This window comes from Natator depressus, chromosome 14 (genome assembly GCF_965152275.1).
Source record: "Natator depressus isolate rNatDep1 chromosome 14, rNatDep2.hap1, whole genome shotgun sequence".
In the NCBI taxonomy this organism is placed as follows: Eukaryota; Metazoa; Chordata; order Testudines; family Cheloniidae; genus Natator; species Natator depressus.
Window position 1 is genome coordinate 43404826 of NC_134247.1, and position 16494 is coordinate 43421319.

At 56.5% G+C, this 16494-nt stretch overlaps 1 protein-coding gene across 1 annotated transcript; it reads right to left on the minus strand.

The window, feature by feature from the left end:
- Nucleotides 1-2086: 2086 nt before the first annotated feature.
- LOC141998551 (C-type lectin domain family 2 member D-like) lies at nucleotides 2087-8182 on the minus strand. The gene is made up of 5 exons (XM_074971417.1): nucleotides 8019-8182; nucleotides 6812-6922; nucleotides 5495-5682; nucleotides 4649-4752; nucleotides 2087-2642 (listed from the first exon to the last, which is right to left on the minus strand). Exons 1-5 carry the CDS (start codon nucleotides 8113-8115, stop codon nucleotides 2489-2491), a joined length of 654 nt encoding a protein of 217 aa, XP_074827518.1. The 5' UTR covers nucleotides 8116-8182; the 3' UTR covers nucleotides 2087-2488.
- Between the last annotated feature and the right edge of the window lie 8312 nt (nucleotides 8183-16494).

The following is a 16494-nucleotide window of genomic DNA, read 5'->3' on the forward strand; positions in this document are numbered from 1 at the left end:
CGTTAAATTTCAGACACTGATTTTGAGTCTCTCTCTTGTTTAACCCGACTCCTCCCGCGAGAAACAAGCCCCCCCTTTTAAATAAACGGTGAATCACGTTCTAGCAGTGTCTGGCTGGGACATGGAGTGAAGGGCAGACGTGGTTGTCTGGCTCACTGCCCCCCAAAATCAACCCAGCTGAGGGGTCCTGTTCTCTGCACCTGCAAGCTCTGTGTTAGACCATGTTCCTGTCGTCTAATAAACCTTCTGTTTTACTGGCTGGCTGAGAGTCCCGTCTGACTGCGCAGTTGGGGGGCAGGACCCTCTGGCTTCCCCAGGACCCCGCCTGAGCGGACTCGCTGGGGGAAGCGCACGGAGGGGCAGAGGATGCTGAATGCTCCGAGGTCAGACCCAGGAAGGTGGGAGCTGTGTGTCCTGAAGACAAGCTGCTCACAGAAAGGCAACTGCCCCAGAGTCCTGACTGGCTTCATGGGGAGCAGTTCCAGAGCATCGCCCAGGGACTCCGTGACACTGGGGTGGAATGGAAGGGGTGGGGTTCCAGCAAACATGATGTACCCCAGATTTCTATAGACAGGCATGTAGAGTGCATGTGTGTCAGCAGAAGGAGAGGGGGTGGGAGGGATAGGTCAGTGGTTTGAGCATTGGCCTGCTAAACCCAGAGTTGTGAGTTCAATCCTTGAGGGGGCCATTTACAGATCTGGGGCAAAAATTGGGGATTGGTCCTGCTTTGAGCAGGGGGTTGGACTAGATGAGGTCCCTTCCAACCTTGATATTCTATGTGACCTGATTTCATATTCTTGCAACTGCATCCATGTTTTCTTTAACTGTGGCCTCATAGCAGGTAGGAATTTCCTCCCTACTGGGAGCGAGTGTAAGTTGGATCTTGCTGGGTAAAGCCAGTTTTTGGCCCCACCCTCCCACACTCCTGCTGCCTAAAGAGAGAGACCAGTCTTGCTGTTCCCAGAGCATGAACAAATTCTGAAAAGTGCTCCCAAGGCAAGTTCCTTCCTGACCCTCGTTAGGTTGGATCGTGCCCTGAAGCATGAGGGTTTATAGCCCTTCCCAAATTTTTTAGTGATTACTAAAACAACCTTTAGTATCTAACTCTGGATACTCACCTCATCCAAATAAAATTATTCTGGGAATCTTGCCAAGTTCTTGGCCTCAACAACATCCTGGGGCAATGAGTTCCGCAGGCTAATTATGCATTATGTAGCAGAGCATTTCCTTTTATAGCATCATCTGCTTTTCATCTAATCCTTTATTCTAAGCTGATTTTTAAAACCCTGATCCACTGTTTGTTCCTTTCCTGCACAGCTGTGTTCATGGCACACGCTTATGGACCCAGCTACCTTCCTCCTCCAGTCTCACCCACCTAGTTCCTTCTTGTATCCCACCTCCTCCCCTGCGCTCTGAGCTGCTGGAGATCAGCACTTCACACTCCTTAATGCCTTAATTCACTCTCCTGTCTGGTGATTTACACAGTCACAGAGGCTGCCAAAACAAATGCTCCAATATTACCTTACAATGTGGGATAAAGAGATCAGAAGAAATGAGATTAATGCTGCAGCAGCTCACAAGCATTCAATAAAGGCTGAACACAGTCTTATAACGCTAATACCTATCTTAACACACAGGTGAGCCAGCCTGATCCCAGCTGTGTATTTCTCAGGGTCCCCTTGAGCCATGGGGACTTTGGCATGACCTGGCACCTGGTCTGTCTGTGTCACACCGATCCCCTCCCTGCCCTTTTCAAACCCACTGGGCTCCAGGAAGGGAGAGAACAGACATTTCTCCTCTTACTCCTACGTTCCAGGCCCTAGGTATCCCACAAGGAGTGTAACAGGGGGTCTACTCCCTTGGCAGGTGCAGCGCTCTTAAAACTAAAAATGGAAAATTAAAACCAGTTTAAAACGTTCATGCTTTCATCCAAAGCAATATCTGGCAACAACAACAACAACAAAAAAGGAACTGGTGGTGTAAACCTGTAAACTTCAAAATCAATTGGGTTTCCAAAAGACCCCAAAAACTGACCCATAAAAAAACTTTGTTAAAAAGTTCCTGAGGGGCGAGGGGGAGCGCGCGGGAATGTAGAACATCCCCCCTCAGCTCTATTCCAGACCACCGAATGGGAACGATGAATATTTTTCAAAGATTCCAAAGATAATTTTCTGTAGTAAAAAGCTTCTGCGGGGCAATGTCAGGGCAGTGAAAGCGGAGGCTGGTGCCTTGGCTCAGTTCGGCAGAGTTCCTGGTGCAGCTGAGGAGGGGTAGGAAAGGCTGGATTTGAGCCGTTCCACTGGCGGAAAAAGACGGCACGGCTGGGGGAACAAGATGTAGAAATAGCGTCTCTGGTTTTCACCTGAGTCCACAGTGCTCTGCCCAGTGATGCGCAGAGCATTCCCCGATATTCCGGAATTGCTCAGATGTGATGGTCACAAGAAATCACAGTCCGGCTTTTCCAGGGCTAGATTCTATAATACTCTTGTTACCAGCCCCCTTCCACGGCAGCCTCCTGTGCCTGTGTAAATGCATCGGGTTTGGTGCAGATCCAGGGTCTCTCACTGGTGCATCGCAAGCTGCTGACCGCACTCAGACCGTTCAGATACGCGCAGTCTCCTCCTCCTCCTCCTATTGGAAACCTGCAAGACAGAAGCCAGGGAGCTGGTGTCAGGCAGGAGTTGGACATTTCCCATCAGTCACAGGCAGGGAGAGACGCTCTCGCACAGTGCTGGGAGCTGCTGCACTCTCAGCCCCTCATGATTCCCCTTCCTGCACCTGCCACAGGCCCCAGCTAGAAAGGGGGCAGTGGGGCAGCAAGGCCAGGAAAGGTTCGAAGATCAGCTGACCTCCATGGAGCATTTATGCTGGGTGGGTATTAACCCAGTTCCTACTCCCTCCCCCCCGCACACCCAGCTGGGTCTGGATGGGCCCCTGCAGGCCCAACCCACCCAAACTGCCCCAGGCGCAGGTTCCAGGTGACTCTCAGCGTGGCGAGGAGCAGCAGTAACGCCGCACAGAGGAGCTGGGTCCAGGGCTCCCTGGACAGTTTACATCAGCTCTCAGGCCAGAGGCCTGTCAGGACAGGCTGTATTGCAGGGGGCGGCTGCAGTGAAATGCCAGCAGCACAAACCCAGCGGCCATGGGGTGACCCCAGCCACTCACACAGAGCTTCCCGTGAGAGCTGGAGGCCAGCGCTTCCCACCTGGGAACAGGGTGGGGTCCAGGCCCACAGGCAGATCCTCCCCCATGGTCCCATCCTGGCTACTCACAGTAGTCAGGTGCTGGGCTGGGAGGAGGCCCAGCACTACCCTTTGGGCAGGCCGGGATCTCCCTGCCCTCAGGCCACCAGCCTCTGGCTCAGGGTGAGATCATTTTCGTTGCCTGTCTCTGTACCATTTCCAATTCTAATAGATCCTTTTTGAGATGGGGCAACCAGATCTGCACACAGTGTACAAGGTGTCGGGGTACCATGGATTTATACAGTGGCATGATGATATTTTATGCCTTTTTCTCTATCCCTTTCCTAATGTTTTTTAAAAGGATGCTCGTTTTTTGGCCTCTAACCGCCTCTTTTACTCTGCTGTTTAGCCATGGTGGCATTTTTTTGAGGGTTGTTTTTTTTTAATTGGGGGGTATACATTTAGTTTGAGCCTCTATTATGGTATTTTTAAATAGTCTCCATGCAGTTCGCAGGCTTTTCACCTTCTGACTGTTCCTTTCAATTTCCATTGAATTAGCTTCTAGTTCCCCTTTCTGAAGTTAAATCCTACTGTGATGAGTTTCCTCTGGCATTTCCGCCCCCCCCCCCCCCCAAGGATGTTAAATTTAATTACATTATGGTCACTATTACTGAGCAGTTCAGCTACATTCCCCACTTGGGCCGGACCCTGTGCTCCGTTTAGGGCTAAATCAAGAATTGCCTCTTCCCTTACGGGTGCCAGGATTAGCTGCTCCAACAAGCCGTCATTGAGGGTGTCTAAAAATTGCATCTCTGCATCCCATCCAGAGGGGACATGTTCCCAGACAATATGGGGATAGTTGAAAACCCCAATTTTTATTGGGTTTTCTGCTTTCGTAGCCTCTCTAATCTCGGTGAATTTCACAGTCCCCATCCTGGTCAGTAGTATATTCCTGCTGCTAGATTCTTATTTTTCAAGCGTGGAATTTCTATTCTGAGAGATGCAAGGATACCCTTGGATTCATTTAAGATTTTTACTCTACTTTACTCTATGCTTTCCTGGACATGTAGTGCCACTCCCCGGCCAGCGTGACCTACTCTGCCGTTCTTTCAGTGCTGATGGTCCAGGGTCAAACCCTGCTATCGGCTCAACTGGGGTTTGGTTATTTGATCACACCCACATGCCACTGAAATCCATCTTGGGATGTCATCTGGGCCATCTCTACTGTACCCCAGTTCTCATGGCAGCCCCAGGCATTCAGCATTTGTGACTATCAGGCATCTTTAACGCAGATGGCCCCACTAAAGCCAGACAGATCTGAAAGCTTTGGCCAGTCTCCCAGCAGACAACACTTGCTTCCACCCATCACTAACACGCAGAGTACATAGCACTGACTGGTGAGTCGGCTGAACTCACTATCTCAGACGCCAGGGACCCAAAGCCCAGGGAATTCACAGAGGACTTACAGGTTGTTGAATTTGGTGCCACTGGCCCATTTCCAGAGCTGCCCAGGGTCCCTCCGGAGGCCGATCCAGTGGTCAAATTTGCCTTTATAGCGCCGCAGGAAAGCCTAAAAACAGCAGAGGGAGAGGTGGGGTCAGAGCACAGGCTCTGTGCACCAGAGAATCACAGGGATACACTGAAGGGCTCTGCTTTCAGGGAACGGCTGGGGATTTTCACCTCCCTCTTGCCCAGCTCTGGGTAATTCAGTATTAACTTTCCCATCCCAAACCCAGCTCCCCCTCACACCAATCCGCCCGGGGCTGGAGCAGCTCTTGAGTGCTGCTGGGTCTAAGCTGCCCCCACACCTCTCCATAGAAGGCCACATTCTGTGTCAAAGCCTCGCCTTACAGAACAGCTGAGCTCCCCTCCCCATCACAGGGGAAGGGGAAGGAAAGAGCCCAGCTGAGCTCAATAAGGGATGCTGGGAAGGGCCAGGGATGAGAGAAGAGCCACCAAATCCTCAGCCAGAAGGGACCAGGGCTAAGAGGAGCCCCCCCATCCTCATCTGGCTACCCAAGAGCACTGGCTCTTCAAATCATTCTGGGATCTCAGTACCCCTTTGGCCCCATGCCACCCAGAAGACACTCAAGCCAGCCTAGCCCGAGAGCAGGGCTGTCTCCTTTTGAGAGGGCTGACAGTGAGTGATCCCCGCAGTCAGACACGGACACTAGAGGTGCCCCGGGCCAGCCAGCCAGGCCTGGCATTCAGCAACTGGAAGCTCATTTCCTCAGAGCTGCTCCTCGAGCCCAGGTTCTCCTGCAGCAGCTGCTGAGCCAAGACCAGAACGTTGCAATTCGAGCATCTCTCACCATTTCCTGCTCACTGTTGATCTCAGCCAGGGAGGCGCTGAGCGCAAAGCAGTAGGTCAGGCTGTAGGTCCAGTTCCTTTCGGCCTCAGAGAAATAGTAGCATTTCCCTCGGTATCCGATCCAGCTGTCTGGGCACGCGGGGCCAGCAGGGGGGCCCAGATCAGCTGACGGAAGCTTAGGTCTCCACACTGAGAATGAGACAGTGACACGTGGTGTGAGCGAGACCCACCACCCACCGAGGAGAACATGGAGAGATCAGCCCCTGCGCCCCAGGCTTCTGAGACACCTCGAACCAGGGTGGGTACTGAAAGGCCGTGAGGGAGCCAGGAGGACGCTGGGAATCCAGCCCCAGAGGGGGGTTATCTGACTCTGCTCTCCCTCTCTTGGGTTCACATTCAACAGGGATGCAGCTGACAAACCGCTCATGCCATGAAGCCCAGGACAGAGAGCTGGGCCCTAGCTCAGTGTTACAACACGGGGTGGGCAGAGAGCTGCAGAGGGAGGGGACAGTTACCAGGGGGCCAGCAGGGGGGCAATAATTTATGGGTAGGAGATTAACTTCAACATGATTTGCCAGGTCTAGTACCCCAAGGAGTTCTGCTAGCCTGGACTGCTGCCCCCTCCCCCTGCTCTGCGCTTTGCTTCCCTGGAGAGGCAGGTTGAGATGAAGACGGGAACAAACTCCCTTCCCTTCAGGAGACCGAACGCCCGCTGCCCGGCCTGTCCAGCGCAGCCAGCCAGGTTCACGGTCACCATAAGCAGCTGCCATCTGCGCTCGCACACGCTGTCTGTGCAGGCGGGGACGTCAATAGCGCGACGAGACCCTGCCCTGCCGAGGTCACCAATGGGTGGGTTTCACACTGCGTTAAGGGAGGTGTCGGTACTGCGTTCCACGGCTCCTTTCAGTGACACGCCAGCACCTGCCCAGCACTGGGCACGACCCGGGGATGCAGGAAGGCCAGGCTGGCACCTCAGGGCAACACGCTGCAGGCAGAGGGCCCAGCTCATTGCTGCCCTGCACCGTCAATCACCCCCACTCTGCACGGGTATCAGTGACCGTGCCTGGGGCCCGGCAACAGTGACTTGGACCCAGAGTGCTCAGAGATGGGCTGGGGGGAGCTAATTTCAGTCCCGACACAGAGAGTGCCCAGGTGCAGGGGTCTGGGAGGGAGCAGGAGGGGGGTCTTGGAGGAACATCCCCCAGGAATCCTCTGTCCCAGGGGCACAAGCCAGACAGGGCAGGAGGAGAGACTGACTGTGGTGGCTCCAGGGGGAATGGGACGTGCAGACAGGGGGAAGGGAAGGGTGAGAACTCACCTGCCAGGACAGTAAGAGTGATGATGAGACTTAAGGACACAACTGCGAGGGCGACTGCGAGCACAATTGTCCATTTCTTGTAGTTACATTTCCTGCAGTTACGAAGAGGGTCTGAAACAGAAAGACTCGTCAGGCAGGGCCGCGAGGACACGTCTCCCCGACGGCACCAGGGCTGGAGTTGCCTTAGAACAGTGGTTCTCACCCACCGGTTCGTGTACCCCTGGGGGTAAGCAGAGGTCTTCCACGGGGCACATCAACTCATCTAGAGATTTGCCTCGTGTTACAACAGGCTACATAAAAAGCACTAAGTCAGTACAAGCTAAAATTTCATACAGACAATGACTCGTTTATACTGCTCAATAGACTATACACGGAAAGGTTCAGCGTTGATAGTCCAGTCGATCTATTTCATAATTAAATACGCAACAGTCAGAGAGAGTCAGCAATTTTTCAGGAATAGTGGCTGTGACACTTCTGTATTTTTATGTCCGATTTTGGAAGCAAGTTGTTTTTAAGTGAGATGAAACTTAGGAGAGTGAAGACAAATCAGCCTCCTGACAGGGGGACAGTCCTCTGGAAAGGCTGAGAACCACTGGACTCGAACATGCACCGTTCTGCCGATTGCTCCTTCCCTCAGACGCTCTGGGAGAGGAGCCCGGAGGGTCAGGCCGGCTGGGGCTGGCCCCTCCTTCCCCTCAGCCCAGTGCCCTCCCCTGGGCACTCCCAGCCAGGCTGCCAGGAGGCCTGGTGAGCTCAGGGGCACAGAGATAAGGACCCCCATGTCCTGGTGGCAGTTGCTCAAGCTGCCCCCCCGCACCATCCCCACCCCCATTCTGCCCCCTGCCGAGCGCTGGCTGGGCCCACACTGCCGAGTGCCCCTGTCCCCGCACACTGGGGTCTCACACTGGCCATACACAGCAGAAGGGGGGAGAACGAACCAGGCAGAGATGGGCCAGGCGGTCACAGGGGGTCTGACACACCCAGCCCAGGAGGGCCCTGCACAGCCCCACGGCCACCACTGTGTCTGCCAGACAGCAGCTGTGAGCCAGGGATCGGTGCCCTGAGAGCCCCTGGGGGTGATCCAGTCCCTGCTGCCCACAGACAGGGGGTTGCTGGGCACTGGCTGCTGCCTCTGAGAGCCTGGCCCCATGTGGGGCAGCCTCAGTGTCTCTCTCCAGCCTGTTCCCAGGCAGTGACACCCCATTACCTGGCTCCCCTCCAGTCTCCAGGTGTCCATGGCCCTCAACAGGCCACTTCTGCAGCGGCTCTTCGCTCCCAGCAGGTCCAGCTGCTGGCCCCATCATCTCTCTCAGCGACACTCGGGCTGCACACGCTGCTGGAGACGCTGGGCTGGGGTCGGCTCCTCTCTGTGACTGGGTCCGATTCAGCAGCAGCCGCCGAGTATATAGGAGAGGGGCGGTTCAGAACAACTTTGAAATCCCCCTCCTCCCCCCCCGCATAAAGCGTGTGTGAAAGGAAGGACTCCACCCTGACATCTGGAAGTTTAAACTTCCGTTCACGCTCCTCCGTTGCCTCTGTCCCCTCTCCCTCCCCCTCTCTGGGCTGGGGGGGGGCTCCGTCCCCTCTGCCTCTCCCTTCCCCTCTCCAGGCTGGGGGGGGGGCTCCATACCCTCTCCCTCCCCCTCCCCCTCTCCGGGCTGGGGGGGCCTCTCTCCCCCCTCCCTCTCCCTCTCCAGGGTGGGGGGGGCTCCATCCCCTCTCCCTCTCCCCCTCTCCGGGCTGGGGGGGCTCCATCCCCTCTCCCTCCCCCTTCACCTCCCCCTCCCCCTCCCCCTCCCCCTCTCCGGGCTGGGTGGGGGCACCCTCTCCCTCCCACTCCCCCTCTCTGGGCTGGGGGGGGCTCAGTCCCCTCTCCCTCTCCCTCTCCCTTCCCCTCTCCGGGCTGGGGGGGGGAGGCCTCCGTCCCCTCTCCCCCTCCCCCTCTCCGGGCTGTGGGGGGGCTCCGTCCCCTCTCCCTCCCCCTCCCGTTCTCTGGGCTGGCGGGGGGTCACCATCCCCTCTCCTTCCCTCTTCCCCTCTCTGGGTTGGGGGGGTGTCACGGAGTCCCTGGGCGATGCTCTGGAGCTGCTCCCCATGAAGCCAGGCAGGACTCTGGGGAAGTCTCCTCTTGGGGAGCAGCCTGTCTGCAGGACACCCAGCTCACCCGGCTCCACCTTCCTGGGCCTGACCTCGGAGCATTCAGCCTCCCCTGCCCCTCCGTGCGCTACCCACAGCGAGTCTGCCCAGGCGGGGTCCTGGGGGGGCCAGAGGGTCCTGCCCCCCAACTCCGCAGTCAGATGGGACTCTCAGCCAGCCAGTAAAACAGAAGGTTTATTAGACGACAGGAACATGGTCTAACACAGAGCTTGTCGGTGCAGAGAACGGGACCCCTCAGCTGGGTCCATTTTGGGGGGCAGTGAGCCAGACAACACGTCTGCCCTTCACTCCATGTCCCAGCCAGCCCCAAACTGAAACTCCCTCCAGCCCTCGCTCCTCTGGGCTTTGTCCCTTTCCCGGGCCAGGAGGGCACCTGATTCCTTTGTTCTCCAACCCTTTAGCTCTCATCTTGCAGGGAGGAAGGGCCCAGGCCATCAATGGCCAGGAAACAGGGTGTCGGCCATTCTCTGAGTCCAGACCCCTGCACACACCTGCCCTCTAGGGCTCTGCAACGATCATACACCCTTATCCCACCCCCTAGATACTTAAGAACTGCTTAGGGGAAACTGAGGCACCCCCACACTCTTCAGAGGAAACATTAAGAACAGTCCCACTTTGTCACATCTCTCCCCCCTTCGAGATCGAACTGAGTGGGGTCACTTTAGCCGGTGACCTGGGGAAGTTCGAAGCCACCAATGTTCCCATGGATGCCCCAACATCTCTCCCGTTCCTTGGTGGGAGTTACCCCAGAGCCTTCCAGTTTCACGCCCTCCCTTAGGTCGGGGGTGCTCGATAGCACTCGCAGGCCGCATGTGGGAAGGTTTATGCGGCCTGTGCCCTTTGGCCACCTCAAAACTCCAGGGGGTCAAACTGGAATCGGGTCTTCTCCCAGTGCTCCAGTCTGGAGGCCTGCAATTCGGGCTCTCTTGGTTAAGAGCCCCCCTCTTGACCTGGGCCACATACTGTTCGCTGACAGAACTCGCATGGAGACATTCCTTTCTCAACAACCTTGTCTCCCCAACAAGCTGGCCAAACACAGCCACTTGGTTAGAGGGCTGTTTAACTTTCTTAACGGCTTTCACTCCATCTGAGACCTTCTCAAAGCTCTCCACCCTGGATCTTTCAACAGGAAAGTCAGTGGATCCATTCACAACAGAAAATTTCTGGCTGGTAGGAACAGAGACTTTCTGCTTAAATCCCTTTCACACCCTTCAGTGGCAGTAAACTGCTTGCAAAGACTCCATGAGGATTCCTTTCCCTAGGGCTTGTCTATGCAACAATTCATCCCTCCCAGAAATTCTGCCTTTACCCTCTTCACCGAGGGCTTGCTCTAAAGGAACACTTTCCTGAGCAACAACAGACTCTTTCTGGGTCTCCCTTACATCCAGAATCACCTCTGGCCCATCAGGCGGATTCCTGCCCAATCCCCTTTCAGGCAAACTGACAGACTTCCTAGAGAAAAGGTCAGAAGCCTTCTCCTTCCCTTTGCCACACACTAGCAACAGGCAAAACACAAGCACCAGAATTGTCTGGTCTCTGGGATTTTACAGAGACACTGACTGGATGCGACCTAGTTACAGGGCCATTCTCCCGAGCAGACACAAACTTAGGACCCTTCCCTTCCTGGGCTTTAGCTGAATCCAGAACAAACTCTGAGACAACTGCACGACCCTCAACCATCACAGGCTGAAAGGCCCCTTCTGTCTGCTCCACAGACCAAGAAGAGCCGGACACACTTTCTCCTTTCCCAGACCCACAGCTTGGGATCTCATTCCCCTGGTCCCAGCACACAAGGCTGGTCACAGACAACTGCTTGGAGACCAGGGTAGCTCCCTCCCTAGGCAAGTCAATACCCCTGACAGACACAGGCGCGTTTCCTTCCCTGTCACAATTCTCCACCCAGCTAACAGGTAAGGTCCAGGGACACACATCTTCCACTCTCCTCGCTTTCCCACACTGCTGACTAGACAAACCCATCAGCTCACAAGGCTGCCTAGGCTCATCCAGACTTTCCTTACCAAGCACCTTGCCACTCCCAACAGATGCCCTGCCCTGCCTGTGTCTCCCCCCACTCAGCTGGGGTCTCAGCTCCCACTGTGCTCAGCGCTGCCCGTGCTGTCCCCATGGGATAGGCAGCGAGCTTGCTGCTTTCTTCACTGCATCAGAGCCAGCGAGAGCCCCCTCTCCGGTGTGCAAGGGGGCGGGGAGCATCTCTCTGTCACATCCAGCCCCAGGGGTCTGGTCACAGGCAGGCAAGTAGCCTGAGTCTAGCAGCTCCTCCCTGCTGCCAGCCAGGTCATCTGCCTTTTTACAGACCATTTCCCTCTCCACCGATTGGTTCCCTGGATTCAAATTCAAACCCTTGGCAGTTACAGGAACAGGGCCTGGATCCTGTCCCAAAGAGACACAGTCACCCCACAAAAGGGTCACGCAGCTGGTATCCTGGAGCACCCCAACGGCCAGCCAGCCCCACCCCTCCTGGGTCTGCACAGGGATCTGGGCCATAGGCAGGGTGAGGGGCTTCGTCCCTGGGACCCTCACCCAGCTCACACAGCCCCTCAGCCTCTGAGGCTGCACCACCCAGGGCCTGACAACAGTTCTCTCTGTCCCAGGATCTCGCACCCCAGGAATGTCTCCCCATTGACCGTCACCTTCCGCTCCCACTGGGGGTCCAAGGGGCCTGGCCCCAGGAAACTCCACACAGACATATCGGTTGGGGTCAGGAGTGGGAGCCCGTCCACCTCCCCACCCATCTGGCTGACGGAGTCTACGGCCTTGTGACCCAGCAAGGGAGCTAGACACCGGGGCTTTTCTGCAGGGTCCCCCTGGTTCAAATCTCCAGCCTGCTCAAAGGCAGTGAGGTGGGCATCCACATCCCCCCCCTCCTTAACCAGGGGCAGCAATTTAGTCTCGAGGTTCCCTGCGGACTGGCCCCCCGGGGTCTATCCCCACTCGCCCCTGGGAGGTCCCCTAGGCCTCTCCGCTCCCCCACCGCCAGTTCATGCTGCTGCTATTTCTGCAGCTCTTTCTCCGGCTCTCGCTGTCTCCCACAGTCCTCTTGCTCTCTCGGACTCAGCTCCAATCCCATCTGTCTCCAATCCCCGGATGGGGAACCCAATCGTGAAGACCCTCGTCTGGTCGGGAACAGGAGTCTTGGGGATGCCTGGCTACCACTCCAGCTGCTCCCAGACCCTGCTGTAGCCCCATTTGGGGTCAGGAATCTGTCCCTTAAAGCCGTCATCCTCCTCCAGCTGCACGATTAACTCTGCTTTGGTGAACTTTCCAATGTGCAACCCTCTCTTTCTGCACAGGGTTACGATGTCCTTCTTAAGGAGACGGTGACAGGCCATCACTCCGCTCTTCCCAAGTTGTGGTGGACTCACAGGCCTGTGTGCTCTCAGCTCCCCACGGTTTCCAGGGAGAACCCCTAGTGTGCCAGCCCTTCTCCAGGTTACCATCTCTTTGCCAGGGTCGAGCTGCAGACTCCTCCACCCCTTGGACCGCTCACTGCAATCCCCAGGGGAACCCTGTTACTGCAAAAGTCCTTCTCTCTCCCAGGGCCAAGCTGCTGGCTCCTCCGCCCCTGAGACTGCTCACTGCAGTCCCCAGGGGGACCCCATTACTGCACAGTCCTTCTCGCTGGTCACACACTCCCAGGGGTTAACCGCCCCCCGAAACCACTCCTCTCTGAGCCTTCAGCACACCTGGTCCTCGTCAATCCCCCTTCGCGTTACTGCTCCCCAGTCACTTACTGCAGGAAGTGCCATCCATGGGGTGCAGTACATCCCACCGCTGCCACCAGTTCTCACGGAGTCCCCGGGCAACGCTCTGGAACTGCTCCCTATGAAGCCAGTCAGGACTCTGGGGAAGTCTCCTTTCTGTGAGCAGACTGTCTGCAGGACACACAGCTCACACAGCTTCCACCTTCCTGGGTCTGACCTCGGAGCATTTAGCATCGTCTCTGCCCCTCCGTGCACTTCCCACAGCGAGTCCGCCCAGGTGGAGTCCTGGGGAAGCCAAAGGGTCCTGCACCCCCAACTCCGCAGTCAGACATGACTCTCAGCCAACCAGTAAAACAGAGGTTTATTAGATGACAGGAACATGGTCTAAAACAGAACTTGTTGGTGCAGAGAACAGGTCCCCTCAGCTGGGTCCATTTTGGGGGGCAGTGAGCCAGACAACACGTCTGCCCTTCACTCCACTCCCCAGCAGCCCCAAACTGAAACTCCCTCCAGCCCCTCCTCCTCTGTCCCTTTCCAGGGCCAGGAGGTCACCTGATTCCTTTGTTCTCCCACCCTTTAGCTCTCACCTTGCAGGGGGAAGGGCCCGGGCCATTAGTTGCCAGGAAACAGGGTGTTGGCCATTCTCTGGGTCCAGACCCCTGCACACACCTGCCCTCTAGGGTTCTGCACTGATCATACACCCTTATCCCACCACCTAGATATTTAAGAACTGCATAGGGGAAACTGAGGCACCCCACACTATTCAGAGGAAACATTAAGAACAGTCCCACTTCGTCACAGTTGCCTCACCCTGAATGTCACTGATCCCCCAGTTTATAATGCATCTCCCCGGCCACTTCTTCTGCTAATTTGAACCTCAGGGAACACATCAAAGCTCTCTCCTGTCCCCCACAGCTGATGGGTTTGGGCCACTGCCAGGGCCCTCTACACTGGGGTTAACATCTGGATCCTGGCCAAGCTGGTTCTAGCCCATGTGGCCTACCCCCAGTGACCAAAAATCACAAGTCAGAGCCCCCCAAAACCATCAGATTGGCTTAAACAAGATGAGATTTTGAAAACAACTTTGGGTTCTGTTCTTGATCTCCTGGTGGTGGAGCCTTTAGGGGTCACCTTTTCAAGCTTTTCTCCCCAGCCAGGAGGGCTAGAACAAGAAAAACTTCCGACAAAACTGGCCAACCCCGCCAAAATCTTCTACCAGAATCAGAAAAAATTAGTCCAGAATGATTGAAAACAGAACAATTTTTGGTTTTTGAGTTTTCCAGGAAGACAGTGAATGTTTTCTATTAAAGACGACACTTTCCACAAAAACTCGCCTTTAATCAAACACCCAATTTTTCCTAAAAAAAAAGTCAATTGAACCATTTCAGTCCACTCGTTACAGCTGCTGTGAAATCCCCCATCCCACCCACCCCAGTTCCCACAACCTCCCCCGCAACTCCAGCCCCATTGCACACACAGCTGCGCCCCCTGCCTGGCCATAGGGCCCCTTCCCTGTCCCCCCAAGAGCAGCTGCAGCAGATCCCAATGGGGGGATCCGCACAGGGACCAGCCAGCTGCACCTGCTGCTGCTCAGCCCTGCAGGGTCCGTGTTTAGCCTCTCCCCGTCCCCGTCCCGGGCAGAGAAGTGCGGTACCTGGGGCTGTGCCAGACCCATCCCTGCCATGAAGATGCCCTGTGGGTTGCGGTGCCCCAGCAGAGGGAGAAGCTGCTGGATCCATCTGGGCTCCGGGCGAGCGCTGGGCTGGGCTCAGGCCCCTCTGGGGTGGCTGGGCAGCTGGTTTGCAGAGCTGGTCACCTCCTGGCCCCATGCAGATTGTCTGAACGTGGCAAGCTTCTCTCTAAGGGGAGCTTGGACAGTTCCTCCCAGACCTGTCAGGCAAGACATTGCCTCCATTGTTTAGAACCGGTTGTGGGGTCCCTGTATCAGGATTCCCCCCTTATATCCCCTCACCACGCCCTGGAGGGACCAGATGGAGGGATCTCACTTCAGTCCTTGGCTCTGGCCTGCTGGGATCCCTCAGGCACGTGGTGACATTCACTCGTGTTCATCCAGTCCCCACTTACAGGATTGTGACAAGTGGTGTCTCTCCCAAGCACCCCTGTCCCAATGCCACCCCAATGGGCTCCGGAGCTGTTGCCCCTCCATTCCCCACCCAGTTCTCTGGCTTCAGACCCTCGCCCATGCTCCTGGTGTCACACCCCACAATCTGATTGGCTGAGAATTCATTCCCAGTGCTTCCAGCCCAGGGTCCCTGTCCCTCCCTTCCCCCTACCCAGCCTGGGACAGGGGCAGCAGCTACCCCTGAGCCCCACCAGCCGGAGCAAAACGGAGAGCACGAGAAGCAAAAGCGTGTGCGTCTCCTTTTAGGGTTGTGCCTCCAGCCCAAGAACCAAATGGATTATCCAGTGGTTCTCCAACTTTTGTCCTGGTGACGCCTTCCACACACCACCTGGGAGAGATGCAGTGAAAAAAGACAGGGGCGCTGGGGGTGACAGCGCATCACAACGGCACCCAGAGCATTCAAGCAGATTGAAAGGTGTCTCCCCCCCCCCCCCCATCAACTTAAACATCACCCTGGGGGCGGAGCATTGTTCTCCTGCTGGAGTTACGAACAGAATTGATTGGAAATTTTCGGTCCACTTTTCTTGGTTGGCGCGGGCGGGCTCGCTTAGGGCGACCCCGGACGCGATTTGACCGGCACAGTCCCCGTTTTAAGCCCTGTCCCAGGGTGTCCTGATTGTTTGCAGCACCGAGCATTTGTCCTGTTTGCTCTTGGCAAGTGCCGCTGTTTCCAGGTGGCTTTGGCCAGCCCCGTGTGTGGGGTGGGGGCTCAGGCCAGCCCCGCACGGGGGAGGCGGCTCTGGCCAGTCCCGTGCAGTGACCCGTTTCCCCCTTGGGACATACGATCCCCCTAAATTAGAAGAGTTTAGAAGATGTATGACTAAAGAGGATTATGTCTTTAAAAATACCTGGGGATGGGGGGCAGGAGGGAAAGAGAGAGACACGTGACTGATAGGAGGCGTCCCGTGGCACGAACAGGTTTATTTGTTACTCTTTAAGGGGCTTCCGGTTGCTCCTTGGTTTTGTGTGACTCCTTTGCAGGTTCCCGACCAAGTAACTAGTCTAGTGACCGTGAGGGCACGTGGTGAACCCTCCCTTGGGGGAAGCGGGGCCGCTGCCCAGCGAAATATTGTGTGTTTGTCAGCGGGCTACACAATTAGAACAATGAGACTGTAGCAAAGTGGGGTGTGAATGTTCCGCGCACACGGCCCCGCTGTGGTCTGTCTCTGTGCCCTGCTGATGGCCATGAACAGAGCACTTTGATCCGCTCTTCTTGGAAACAGAATGGCTCGGTGAACGGGCAGAGCTGGGGTCCAGGAGGGGCTGCGGGGTTGGGAGAGGCGTGAACGGGCAGAGCTGGGGTTCAGGAGGGGCTGCGGGGTTGGGAGAGGTGTGAACGGGCAGAGCTGGGGTTCAGGAGGGGCTGCGGGGTTGGGAGAGGTGTGAACGGGCAGAGCTGGGGTTCAGGAGGGGCTGCGGGGTTGGGAGAGGTGTGAACGGGCAGAGCTGGGGTTCAGGAGGGGCTGCGGGGTTGGGAGAGGGTGAACGGGCCGAGCTGGGGTTCAGGAGGGGCTGCGGGGTTGGGAGAGGTGTGAACGGGCAGAGCTGGGGTTCTGGAGGGGCTGCGGGGTTGGGAGAGGCGTGAACGGGCCGAGCTGGGGTCCAGGAGGGGCTGCGGGGTTGGGAGAGGCGTGAACGGGCCAAGCTGGGGTCCAGGAGGG

Bases quoted from the DNA above. Each gene is read 5' to 3' on its own strand.
- LOC141998551 (XM_074971417.1), bottom strand. From the start codon at position 8,115: ATGATGGGGCCAGCAGCTGGACCTGCTGGGAGCGAAGAGCCGCTGCAG. The intron at 6,923-8,018 runs GTAATGGGGTGT...TTTCTGTTTCAG, and splicing joins GGAGACTGGAGGGGAGCCAG to ACCCTCTTCGTAACTGCAGG. The intron at 4,753-5,494 runs GTGAGAGATGCT...TGCTGTTTTTAG, and splicing joins TCAACAGTGAGCAGGAAATG to GCTTTCCTGCGGCGCTATAA.